The sequence below is a fragment of the Muntiacus reevesi genome, chromosome 18 (genome assembly GCF_963930625.1).
Source record: "Muntiacus reevesi chromosome 18, mMunRee1.1, whole genome shotgun sequence".
Taxonomy (NCBI): Eukaryota; Metazoa; Chordata; class Mammalia; order Artiodactyla; family Cervidae; genus Muntiacus; species Muntiacus reevesi.
Window position 1 is genome coordinate 12,259,539 of NC_089266.1, and position 13,453 is coordinate 12,272,991.

The following is a 13,453-nucleotide window of genomic DNA, read 5'->3' on the forward strand; positions in this document are numbered from 1 at the left end:
AAATTTAAAAATCTCTTCAAAAGCAGCACCCCGCCCACCCACCCACCCCCATCACCTGCCCAGCAAAGATGGCCCCTGGCCTGAGCCGAGGAACCAACGCTGCCCAGGACGTGGCAGGGCTCGGGGCTGGGGTGTCCTGATCTTGAATGGTCAATGTTCTTTCACACAGTGATCATACACGATGAGCGGGGGACTGCAGCAGAGCGCCCCGCTCTTAAGCTCAGTTCCTGGTAAGATGAAGCTTATTTTGATGACTTTACAGCCTCACCCCACAGTGACACAGTGCTAATAATGACCTGAAACACCTAAGAGCTTCTGCACTGCTACATTCAGGGTCCAAGGTCCCACCCTGTGACGGCCACGTCCACCTGCCTCCACCTTGCTCGGGTGCCAGTCCCAGCATCTTGGCCAGAATCCACACAGCAGAGGGGAAGCTTGAGGCATTCTAATGACTGTTCCCCAGGAAGAGAGTGTCTGGGCTCCCCCCAGAAGCCCTGTGGGGAGGCTGAGGACCAGGGAGAAGCAGTGTGGGCTCCCTGGGGGCAGGCTCCCAAACTTCCAGTCAGAACCAGTGGGAGGCAGAGCGACGCCAGCAGCCAGCACTGCCCCATAGTGGTCGAAGCTGGGAGACGTCCAGTAGGCGTCTTGTCTGGGGTCTGGGCAGAGGGGCCTACGGGAGGGAGGGGCCTGGGTGAGCAAGAGAAACAGGGAAGTGTGACCATGTAGCCTGAGGGGAGTTCCGTGGTCTGCAGGTCCCTTCTGGGTTGGGGGTCTGGTCTTGATGGGGCAGAATCTCATCCCCAGGGAGAAGCTGCAGGGGTGGCCTGAGGCCTCATGCCCCAGTCTCACTGCTGGTGCTTCCTCTCCTCTCCACATACATCTCTCTCTGAACCATCTGAGGGTGAGTTGGAGACGTTGCACCCCTTTAATGCCCTGATACTTCATTTTGTACTTGCTAAAAGTAGGGGCATTCTCTTAGTAATCAGTTAAGAAACCTGCCCAGATGGCTGACTCAACCCATCTCGAAAGCTGCACAGCCTCTAGGGGTGCAAAGGTTGAGGGGGTGCGGGACTGGCTAGGCCATCCTTTCTCTAGGCTTGGTCCTCCTCTACAGGAACATGGCAGAAGTTTCACAGGGCCATGGCATTATGACCTAACACACAGTCCACAGGCACCTCCATCAGCTCTCCAGACATCCTTTATGGCCTGTTTCTCCTGCCTTGGGTCCATGATCCCACACGTCTTACATGTCCCGGGTCTCCTCAGTCCTCAGCAGAATGCTCTCAACAGGACAGGCTGTATGTTTAGTGTCCCTCAGTCAGGATCTGTCCAAGATCTCATACTTGGAGTCAGGAGTGAGGCTGTCCCTCTCCCGTCCATTGGCCCATGATGTCCGTCTGTCCCAGTGTCGGGAACGGAAGCTGATCCCTCGGAAGTGGTGTCCATGGGCTGCTGCACTGGAAAGTTACTGTCTTCCCTTCACAACAAGAACTTGTGGGGAGATTTCTCATAAACAGCTTGTCCAGAATTTCAGCGTCCACTGATGACCTTCCCATGGTGTCATTCCCTTAACATCCTACTGCAGGTCACTGCAGGCTGATGTTCTAAGTAAGAGTTTCCCTCTCTCCTTCCTTTCCTTGTCAGCTTATTTGCATCAGCATGAAGACAACTCCCTGTTTTAGTAGGCAAATTATAACTGTGACTTAATGATTGACTAGTCTGGATCTGGTCAGTGGGAGCCCTTTTTGCTGGCTCCTACCCCCTTGTCATGTCTCTGCAGTGGTGGAATCGGCCTCTTACCCTGGTTCTTCTCTATAGAGCAGGTAGTTCAGGAATGCGATCTAGGCACTGGCTGTGTGCTCACCCACCCTGGGGATTCACTGTTCCTTGGCTCCCAGTGGATGGAGCCAGGATGTGTGAACACCCCTCTCTTCAAAGTAACCCACGAGTTTAACCTGGTGACTTCAAGCCCAATCTGTGCCCCAGAGGTATCTCAGCTCTCCTCACCACCGTTTCCCCCAGTCTCGGAAGCCTGGTGCCCACAACCTCTTCTCTGGGCACCCAACACACAGCTGGGCAATTATGAGTGGAGCCTGGATTGGGTGGGCCTGGTCTGGGCCAAGGGTTTCCTGTGCCTCCAATTTCTCACCCTAGGAGTGACCTCACCAAGGTCAAGGGACACCTAGACCTGGAAGGAGGTGGGACCCTGACAGCTGTGCAGAAACTACAAGACCCAGAGAGCTCACTCAACATCCACCCTGGGAGAACAGCCGTGGGCCTCAAGTTGCTTCAGATCCCAGGTTGTCTGCCGAGGGATAAGTACTTCAACTTTAATTTCCACTCATTTGCAGGGTTTCTTCCTCTCTCGCTCAAAACAGGTGGGGTCAGTGAGTTATATGAGGGCTGCTAACAAGGGAGCTATGAGGGCCACTGGGGCTGCAGCAAGCCCCTGGCAACACCTGGAACAGCTGTGGCCATGGCAGGAGAGCAGACACATAGCTGGCAACTGCTGCCCGGCTGGGTCCAGAGCCTCTGGACTTGACTCCTGAGATACAGGACTGTGGAGATGTCTGAGGCTCCTGGGGACGGCACCCACTACCGATGGCACAGTGGGTTCACTTTTCACTTCCTGTGCCCCACCGCTCAGACTCCCTCAGCCTCCCTTCACCAGCCCCTAAAGACACTCCTCACATGTCTACCCCTGCCAAGGCACAGTGGCCTCCCTTGTGTTCACTGGGTCAGACAGCGTCCTGGGCTGCATATTCTCCTTTCGAGGCCCTTCACAGCCCCTGATAGTAGGTCCTGGAGGTGGGTCCCTCCTGTGTCCCTAAGTCACTCTCATAGCTTGGTCGGTGGGATAAGAGCCACTCAGCAGGGGGTGGGGTGGGTGGGGAATACAGTCAATGCTGTTTCTGCCCCGGGACTCTCAGCACCTTCCAGACATCATTTTATTGTCCCTAAAACCTTCTGCTTATGACTATCCCATCTGCAGACATAGGTAACACAGGTAACTGCAGGTCACTGCAGGAAACAGGTGACTGCAGGTCACTGCAGCAATCGCAGACAATCACAGGTAACTGCAGGTCACCATCTGGGATTGCAGGTAACTGACAGCTCTCAGGAGGTGTGTCACACGATGCCCTGTGACAAAAGCCATTGTTTGCAGCATTCTGTAATGGCATTCAGGAAGCGGGAAAGTAGCCTGTCTGGTAGACATGTAGGGAAAACATGCTGTGGTAGAACTCATGCCCTGGCTTGGGACCTTGGTCTAAACCCAACCATGGAACTGGAGGGGGACTGGGTGCCAAGGGCCTGACCAGAACCAGGACACTAGGTGGCCTGGTGGCCAATGCTCCAGGCAGTATCTCAAACACTCTGAGAAGCTTATGAGATCCACAGGGTCCACCCCTGGGGGTCCTCTGGAAGGAAAAGTCACCTTGTTATATCCATTTCAGGGCTTCCCAGGCCCTTGAAGCACATGGTCAAGGCCTCCTGCTCTAGAGGACATGGAATGGCCCCCTTCACGTGTGTAGGCTCCCTACATAGTTTTACATGAGGGATCTCAGCGACCTGCAGGACAAGGGCGGGGTGGCAGCCCTTTACGGCATCTGCAGGGAACAGCCCAGACAAGGCCAGCCCAGCCAGGGAAGAAGAGGGAGGGTGGGGCGGGCTCCCCACTGGCCAAGACCACACCCCAGACCAGTCCCGCACAAGATGCCAAGCACCACGGGGCACCCACCTCTCCTCCAACAGCTGCAGTATCTGAGGCCTTTGGCTGCTGCATGCCGGCAGCACCCCCACTTTCCTTCCGAGCTGACCCGAGATGCTTCTCCAGTTCGGCCACCTGCTTCTGCAGCTGCAGAGCCTCCAGGTGCACCTGGTCCAGCTCGTGGGGAAGCTCTCGCTGGATGGTGTCCACGTCCAGGGGTTCCTGCAGCACCTAAGAGGCCATTTTAGAGGCAATATTAGGAAGGAGGCAGACTCTGGGAGGGTGTCTGGAACAGATCAGCAGGGAGGACAGGGAAGCAGAAGGGCAGCACTAGGTGGCAGAAAGTCCAGAAAGATCAGAAGGACACATGCCGGTTAGCCTCCCCTCTCTGGCTTAATTCCAACCTCCATAAGACTGCACCCCTGCAACCAAGCCACTGCACTTCTGGTCCCACCTAATCAGGCTCCCCAATGGCTTCACTCGTCACCCCCAGAGTGAAGATGTGGGCGCCTGCAGCAGAGCCTACACTGGACCCAAAGGTGGTTGGGGATAGTCTGTGCATGGAAGTGTCTGGACAACAGGTCTTAAAACCCTCTCCCTGGGCCTGAGTCCCAGGTGGAGACAAAGGGCAAGTAATCATGGGGAGGGATGGGAAGGCCCAAGCATATCAAATGACAGAAGTGGAGGAAGCCTGGGTCAGCTGCGGGGTGGCCGGGAGGTATGGGAGCAGAGTCCAGACCAGAGCTCTGGGGCCACCCTATCTTTCAGCTGCCTCTCTGGACGTCTACTCTCCCGGCATAAAGAGAGAAAGACAGGCAAAAAGAAAGACACACTTTTCTACACCCTCAACTTTCCCATTTTATTCTCAGGAAGATAAGATACCATCTTCCTATTCTGGAGGCTTCCACCAGGCTTCTACCTGGTGGCTCAGGTGGTAAAGAGTCTGCCTTAATGCAGGAGACCTGGGTTTAATCCCTGAGTCAGGAAGATCTCCCTGGAAAAGGGAACAGTAACCCACTCCAGTATTCTTGTCTGGAGATTTCCATGGAAAGAGGAGCCTGGCAGGTCACAGTTCATGGGATTGCAAAGAGTCGGACATGACTGAGTGACTAACACTTTCCTGTTCCAGGGACTTCTATAATGAGTTTGTAATGAATATTTTATTCTTTATCACATACCATAAAAAAAGGTGATCATCTGATAAACAAATACTGTTAAGTAAAAAAACAAATAGAAAACACTTTATGGTAGACTTTTACCCTCAGGATAATCAAATAGTCTGTGATTACCAAAACAAAATTAAAAGTTCTTATTTATATATTTATATCCTGTCTGTAGCTTGTGGGGCGTGTGAAATTCTCATGGTGGGGCAGAACTGGGAAAGGGCACAGATCTGAAGGCCCCCTCCCCTTGTATGTGACATAAGTCTGCAATCCCAGAAAGAGAAAAGCGGTCAAGTTCATCTCCACTGCAACAGCACAACTGCTCTTCAGTCAAGATAAGGCATCTGATTTCCAGGCACTGCCTGCTCCCCACAGGAGACAGAAAGCTCCGAGCAACGTCTGTCACTAGTCAGGAGTTCTGTTCCACAGAAGATGCAGTATGCAGGATGGTGTAACCCACACACTTACAGACTTGAAAGGACATGGGAAGATGGCCCCAGGGGAAAGAAACATCACAAGGCAACAAGGACGCGTGACACCACCAACACCAGCAGTAAGAGCTGTGCTCCCAGGGACATCATCGAGACCATGAAAAGGTAAGTCAGGGAATGGGAGGCGAAGTCTGCAAATCACGTATCTGACCAGAGACTTGAACCCAGAAAATACAAAGAACTCTGACAATTCAACAATGAGACGACAAACAGCCCAATTAAAAATGGGCAGAGGATACTCATGGACATTTCTTCAAAAAAGACATACAAATGGCTGATAAGCACACGAACACATGCTCAACGTCATGTTTTTATCAGTTCAGTTCAGTTGTTCGGTCATGTCCAACTCTTTGCCACCCCATATTTTTTATCAAGAAAATGCAAATGGGCCACAGTGAGGTCCACCTCAAACATGCTAGGATGGCTAGAGTCAAAAAGACAGAAAGCAGCTGCTACAGGTGAGGACATGAGACATGGGGGCCCTTGTGCACCTTCCGGGAGTGGAAAGTGTGCAGCCACTGTGGAAATGTTTAGTGGTTCTCCAGAAAGTTGAATGTAGAATTACCCTGTGACCAGGGATTCCACTCCTTTATGTCTACCTGGAAGAACTGAAACAGGCACTTGGACAGATAGGAGTCCACCACATTGACAGCAGCCAAACGGAGGAAGCAACCCAAGTGTCCAGCAGATGAGTGGGTACACTGAATGTGGGGTTCTTAAGAGGAAGTTTCGACCCCTGCTACAACATGGATGAACCCTGAGGACATCATGCTGAGTGAAAGCAGCCAGTCACAGAAGAACAAATACTGAGTGATTTCACTCATAGGAGGCTCCCAGAGGAGATGGCTTCACAAAGATGAAAGAGTAGAGTTTACCAGAGGCTGGGGGCAGGAGACAGGAAGTTAAGTGTTCAGTGGGGACAGAGTTTCTGTTCAAATGATAAAAACGTCCTATTGGGAATGGACCCTGGTGATGGTTACACAATACTGTGAATATACTTAACGTTACTGAATTGTACACACAAAAATGCCAAATTTTGTTATGTATATTTTACCAGAATTTAAAAAAAACACTAAACAAAAGAGGTATCACGAGATAACAGCAATGAAGCACAGGCTGGGTCACCAACCCCAGGTGCCAGGGTGGAGCTGCACTGGAGTTTGTCCAGTTGTCCCACTTCCACAGGAAGGAGTAGGTCAGCCCAGTGCCTGGTTACAACCTGTCCCCCAGAAGGCAGGGCCGAGGGAACTGAAAGGGCCGGCACTGGGTAAAGCATCTAGAGTCACAGATGGTGACGAACGCAAGCCCTTGCCACAGCTGGGTGCCTGGGTTTAATGTGGGTCCTTGGACTTGCTCAGCACAGCCTGGGTGGGCAGAGACAAGGCCCTGCGTGTCAACAGCCAGCACTGTCCCTCCTGCCCTGGACTCCCCTCTATCGTCTACCAGATCCTCACCGTGTGCCCTCCAGGGACATATGAGAGGTGAACCAGCTATTCCCAACAATAACCCTGTCCTCACAGTGAACAGGAGGCACAGAGAGGCCACAGCAGATTCCTGGGGTTCACTGCCACCCCAGCAGGGCCCTCAGTTGGAAGACCTACACAGTTGAGCGTCAGAGGGTGGCCATACCTTCTGTCTCAGTCGTACCACCAGGGAGCTCAGGAGATGTGATCTGTCTCCAAGCCTCCTGAGTGCCAGTCCCATGGACGCTCTATCAACTGGCACAGCTCCTCCTGCAGAAAAAGTGATTTTGTCAGACTCACATTCCTACAGTCCTGGGGGAGCTTCCAACTGCCTGCTGTTGCCCTGGGGAGAAGGACATCTGTGGCATCCAGGGCAGAGGTGCGTAGGTATGTTCTCTGCCCTCCTCCAAGGATGGCCACTTGTCACTGCTGGTCCACTGGGACGCTGAAGACTTTTTAAAGCTAAGTGGATGCAGCTGGGTGCCCACAAGGACTGAGATGAGATGCACATGAAGAACAACCTTTATGCCAAGAAAGTAGGAGTCTTTGCAGAAGAAAAATACAACTTTACCAGCTAGTGTCTGTTAGAGGCCGACCTGTGTTGACTCCTAGTCATTTGGCTAGGAATAACGAAAATGTCCATACAATCCACAGGTCAAAGAAGAAATCACAATGGATATTAGAAATTACTTTGAACCGAATTACCATCAAAGCACAGCGTATCAAAACTTAAGGAATGCATCTAAAGCTGTCCTTTCAAAAGTATTTATAGCCATAGAAGATTTTTTTTAGAAAAGATGAAAGATAAATGAGCTGAATGCCCATTTCAAAAGTGAGGAAAAAAGCAAATAAGGTAGAAGAAAGGTCAGAATAAGCCAGTAATAGATGCTGAGGAAACACAAAACAATGTGTAATAGAGGATGACACAACACTCAAAACATCCATGACAGAATCCAAAATCACTCGTTATACCAACAACAAGGAAAATTGTACCTTGAATGATAAAAGACCATATCAAGATGACAGATTAAAGCAATTCCAACAAGCAATATGATACACTCTCAAAACAAATGGAATATTGGAAGTTTCAGCCAAGGTATGAAAAAAATTTTTTTTAAAAATGGAAATTTTAGAACCGAAACCATAATAAGAATCTCACTAGATGGGCTCAACAGAAGAAAAAATTGGTGAACTTGAAGAAAAAACAGAAATTTTCCAGTCTGAATAATACAGAAAACAGATTGGAAACAGACAGAGCCTCAGTGACCCGGGGGAGAAAAACAAAAGTTCTAATACTCTTGTCATTGCAGTCCAAAAAGGAAGGACAGCGTGGAGCTAAAAAAAATACTTGAAGAAATAATGGTTGAAAACTCCTCAAATTTGGTTCAGTTTCAATGCCAAAAGGATAAGCCAAGGAAATCTATGCCCAGATCATCATAATCAGATTTCTTTGAAAGCATGCAGAGAGAAATGATTCAAAGGCAATAGACTTCTCATCAGAAACAATCATCTGATTTCTCCCCAGAAGCAAATGGCTTAAGTGCCGAAAGCAAAGAACCGTAAACTCATAATTTTATACCAGTGAGTATACTCTTCAGGGATGAAGGTGAAACAAAGACATCTCGGAGGTAGGAAAACCTTGTGAGTTTGTCACCAGCAGCCTTGCTGAAAACAACCTGCTGAAACAAGTGCTTCAGACAGAAGGAACCTAGAACCAAGAAAGAGTCACAGAAAGGATAAGGATTCAAGGAAAGAATGGACCATGCCTCTCCTCCTGAGTTTTTAAAATTATGTTTGACAGTTGAAAGCAAAAATGAGAATCCTGTCTGATGTGTTTCTCGATGTACAGAGGGTGTTATTTGCAACAAGAAATGGGGCGATGAGACCTGACAGGTTGTAAGATCCCCATATTCCACTTGAAATTGCAAAGTGCTGACACTAGTTGACCATGATAAGTAAGTATACTGTAATTCCTGGGGAAAACACTAGAAAAAGTACCTAAGAGACTGAAAAACCAGATTTAAATAGAACACTAAAAAATGTTCAAGTAACCCAGTGGAGGCAGAATCATGACAAAAAACACAGATTTGTATTACAATAGGAATAGGAAGAAATTTCCTTAACCTGACACGAAAAAGTAATGATTAAACTTTACAGTATTGAAAATTCTGCTTTGGGATCAGGAAGAAAGTCAGCTAAGATCAACATCATACTAAAGAGTTCAGTCAGGGGGAAACAACATAAGAAAAAAAAAAGTAAAAGATATCAGCATTGGAAAAGCCAAAAGTAAGACTTCCATTACCTGCGACAAGATGACTATGTAGGCAGTGTCCTGCCTGCCTTTTCCTTTCCTCCCTCAGCAATCAAGCCCATAAATCATCAGATCGGCGGCTAGAAGTTACCCTCTGGGGCTAACCCCCCTGAGAGCTGCAACCCAGCTGGCGAGGGAGTCAGGATGAAGGGCAGCCTGGCTCGGCTGTCAGAGCCAGGGTGGGCCTGGGTCAAAGGGTGAGGCCTCTAATGTGGGAAAAAGCCTCCATCTGTGCAAGGGAGGGTACTCACACCCAAGAACTGGATGGAAGAAGTAACGTACAAGGACAAGGAGTCAGGCTTCTCGTTGGAAAAGGAAGTTAAGAGAAATGGAAGTGGAGACCAGAACAAGCCTCTAAGACTGGACCAACCATAGAGGAACAGACTGATGAATAAATTTGTCTTATACTATGAATTTCTGTTGCCTTAGGAGATGGATCCAAAAAAATACTGCTAAGGTTTATGTAGAGGGTTCTGCCTATAAGTTTTCTTCTAGGAGTTTTATGATTTCTGGTCTGACATTTAGGTCTTTAATGCATTTTGAGCTTATTTTTATATGTGGTGTTAGAGAATGTTCTAATTTTGCTATTTTACATGTAGCTAGCTGTCCAGTCTTCCCAGGACCACTTATTGAAGAGACTTTCTTTTCCCCATTGCATATGCTTGACTCCTCCATCACAGAATGAAATTTGGCCATTTGCAACAACATGGATGGACCAGAAGGGCATTATGCTCAGTAAAATAAGTCAGAGAAAGACAGACACAGTATAATGTCTATGTGTGGAATCTAAAAAATATAACTAGTGAATATAACAAAAAAGAAACAGACTCACAGACATAGAGAACAAACTAATGCAACTAGTGGGGAAAGGGAAACAGGGAGGGGTGAGATAATGGTAGAGGATTGAGAAGTAAAACCATTATGTATAAAATAAGTAAGATACAAGGACATACTGCACATGAGACGGCTCACTGTCCTGTGTTGGCAGGAGCCAGAGCAATGGCTTTCTCAGCTGCTAATCGGGGAGGAAATGATGTGAAAACTTTGGCCTGACCATCAACCAAAACATACTGCTGCTCAAAAGAAGTCAGACGAGAATCAGTTCAGTTCAGTTCAGTCACTCAGTCGTGTCCGACTCTTTGAGACCCCATGAATCGCAGCACGCCAGGCCTCCCTGTCCATCACCAACTCCAGGAGTTTACTCAAACTCACGCCCATCAAGTCGGTGATGCCATCCAGCCATCTCATCCTCTGTCGTCCCCTTCTCTTCCTGCCCCCAATCCCTCCCAGCATCAGGGTCTTTTCCAATGAGTCAACTCTTCGCATGAGGTGGCCAAAGTATTGGAGTTTCAGCTTCAGCATCAGTCCTTCCAATGAACACCCAGGACTGATCTTCTTTAGGATGGACTGGTTGGATCTCCTTTCAGTCCAAGGGACTCTCAAGAGTCTTCTCCAACACCACAGTTCAAAAGCATCAATTCTTTGGCACTCAGCTTTCTTCACAGTCCAACTCTCACATCCATATATGACCACTGGAAAAACCATAGCCTTGACCAGATGAACCTTTGTTGACAAAGTAATGTCTCTGCTTTTTAATATGCTGTCTAGGTTGGTCATAACTTTCCTTCCAAAGAGTAAGCGTCTTTTAATTTCATGGCTGCAATCACCATCTGCAGTGATTTTGGAGCCCCCCAAAAATAAAGTCTGACACTGTTTCCACTGTCTCCCCATCTATTTCCCCATGAAGTGATGGGACCAGATGCCATGATCTTAGTTTTCTGAATGTTGAGCTTCAAGCCAACTTTTTCACTCTCCTCTTTCACTTTCATCAAGAGGCGTTTTAGTTCCTCTTCACTTTCTGCCATAAGGGTGATGTCATCTGCATATCTGATGTTATTGATATTTCTCCCGGCAATCTTGATTCCAGCTTGTGCTTCTTCCAGCCCAGCATTTCTCACGATGTACTCTGCATATAAGTTAAATAAGCAGGGTGACAATATACAGCCTTGACATACTCCTTTTCCTATTTGGAACCAGTTTGTTGTTCCATGTCCAGTTCTAACTGTTATTTCCTGTCCTGCATACAGGTTTCTCAAGAGGCAGGTCAGGTGGTCTGGTATTCCCATCTCTTGAAGAATTTGCCACAGTTTCTGGTGATCCACACAAAGGCTTTGGCATAGTCAACAGAAATAGATGTTTTTATGGAACTCTTTTGCTTTTTCAATGATCCAGCAGATGTTGGCAATTTGATCTCTGGTTCCTCTGCCTTTTCTAAAACCAGCTTGAACACCTGGAAGTTCATGGTTCATGTATTGTTGATGCCTGGCTTGGAGAATTTTGAGCATTACTTTACTAGCGTGTGAGATGAGTGCAATTGTGTGGTAGTTTGAGCATTCTTTGGCATTGCCTTTCTTTGGGATTGGAATGAAAACGGACCTTTTCCAGTCCTGTGACTACTGCTGAGTTTTCCAAATTTGCTGGCATATTGAGTGCAGCACTTTCACAGCATCATCTTTCAGGATTCGAAATAGCTCAACTGGAATTCCATCACCTCCACTAGCTTTGTTCATAGTGATGCTTTCTAAGGCCCACTTGACTTCACATTCCAGGATGTCTGGCTCTAGGTGAGTGATCACACCATTGTGATTATGTGGGTCATGAAGATCTTTTTTGTACAGTTCTTCTGTGTATTCTTGCCACCTCTTCTTAGTATCTTCTGCTTCTGTTAGGTCCATACCATTTCTGTCCTTTATCGAACCCATCTTTGCATGAAATGTTCCCTTGGTATCTCTAATTTTCTTGAAGAGACCTCTAGTCTTTCCCATTCTGTTGTTTACCTCTATTTCTTTGCACTGATCGCTGAGGAAGGCTTTCTTATCTCTCCTGGGTATTCTTTGAAACTCTGCATTCAAATGGGAATATCTTTCCTTTTCTCCTTTGCTTTTCACTTCTCTTCTTTTCACAGCTATTTGTAAGGCCTCCTCAGACAGCCATTTTGCTTTTTTGCATTTCTTTTTCTTGGGGATGGTCTTGATCCTGTCTCTTATACAACGTCATGAACCTCCGTCCATAGCTCATCAGGCACTCTGTCTATCAGATCTAGCCCCTTAAATCTATTTCTCACTTCCACTGTATAGTCATAAGGGATTTGATTTAGGTCATACCTGAATGGTCTAGTGGTTTTCCCCACTTTCTTCAATTTAAGTCTGACTTTGGCAATAAGGAGTTCATGATCTGAGCCACAGTCGGCTCCCGGTCTTGTTTTTGCTGACTGTATAGAGCTTCTCCATCTTTGGCTGCAAAGAATATAATCAATCTGATTTCAGTGTTGACCATCTGGTGATGTCCATGTGTAGAGTCTTCTCTTGTGTTGTTGGAAGAGGGTGTTTGCTATGACCAGTGCATTCTCTTGGTAGAACTCTATTAGCCTTTGCCCTGCTTCATTCCGTACTCCAAGGCCAAATTTGCCTGTTACTCCAGGTGTTTCTTGACTTCCTACTTTTGCATTCCAGTCCCCTATAATGAAAAGGACATCTTTTTTGGGTGTTAGTTCTAAAAAGTCTTGTAGGTCTTCACAGAACCATTCAACTTCAGCTTCTTCAGCATTACTGGTTGGCGCATAAGCTTGGATTACTGTGATATTGAATAGTTTGCCTTGGAAACGAACAGAGATCATCTGTCGTTTTTGAGATTGCATCCAAGTACTGCATTTTGGACTCTTTTGTTGACCATGATGACTACTCCATTTCTTCTAAGGGATTCCTGCCCACAGTAGTAGATATAATGATCATCTGAGTCTATTTTAGTTCCAGTCTATTTTAGTTCGCTGATTCCTAGAATGTCGACATTCACTCTTGCCATCTCATGTTTGACCACTTCCAATTTGCCTTGATTCATGGACCTAACATTCCAGGTTCCTATGCAATATTGCTCTTTACAGCATCAGACCTTGCTTCTATCACCAGTCACATCCACACTGGTATTGTTTTCGCTTTGGCTTGCAGAAGCGTGGCGGCTGCAACGGACTGTGTAGAAGCATGGCCGAGAGGAGCTACCCCTCTCCCAAGGTCAGGGGTGGCGACTGAGAGCACCAGGCTGCCACGATGCAGGAGTGGCCAAGAGGAGCTACCCCACGTCTGAGGTCAGGGGCAGTGGCCAAGAGAAGCTACCCCATGCCCGAGGTCAGGGGTGGCCGCTGAGAGGAGCAACCCCATGTCCAAGGAACAGCAGCCGCATGGGCGCAGGAGGGCCTAGAGGAGCTACTCCACGTTCAAGGTCAGGAGGGGTGGCCGTGAGGAGATACCCCACATCCAAGG

The 13,453-nt window shown here is 47.9% G+C and overlaps 1 protein-coding gene across 2 annotated transcripts in view; it reads right to left on the reverse strand.

Moving 5' to 3' along the window:
• CCDC57 (coiled-coil domain containing 57) overlaps positions 1-13,453 on the reverse strand; it is a 116,480-nt gene that overhangs the window by 56,247 nt on the left and 46,780 nt on the right. For both annotated transcript variants that reach the window (XM_065910076.1, XM_065910074.1), the window contains 2 exons: positions 6,993-7,096; positions 3,740-3,940 (listed from right to left, as the gene is read on the reverse strand). In XM_065910076.1, coding sequence (XP_065766148.1) covers positions 3,740-3,940; positions 6,993-7,096 — 305 coding nt within the window. The remainder of the gene's footprint in view (positions 1-3,739; positions 3,941-6,992; positions 7,097-13,453) is intronic.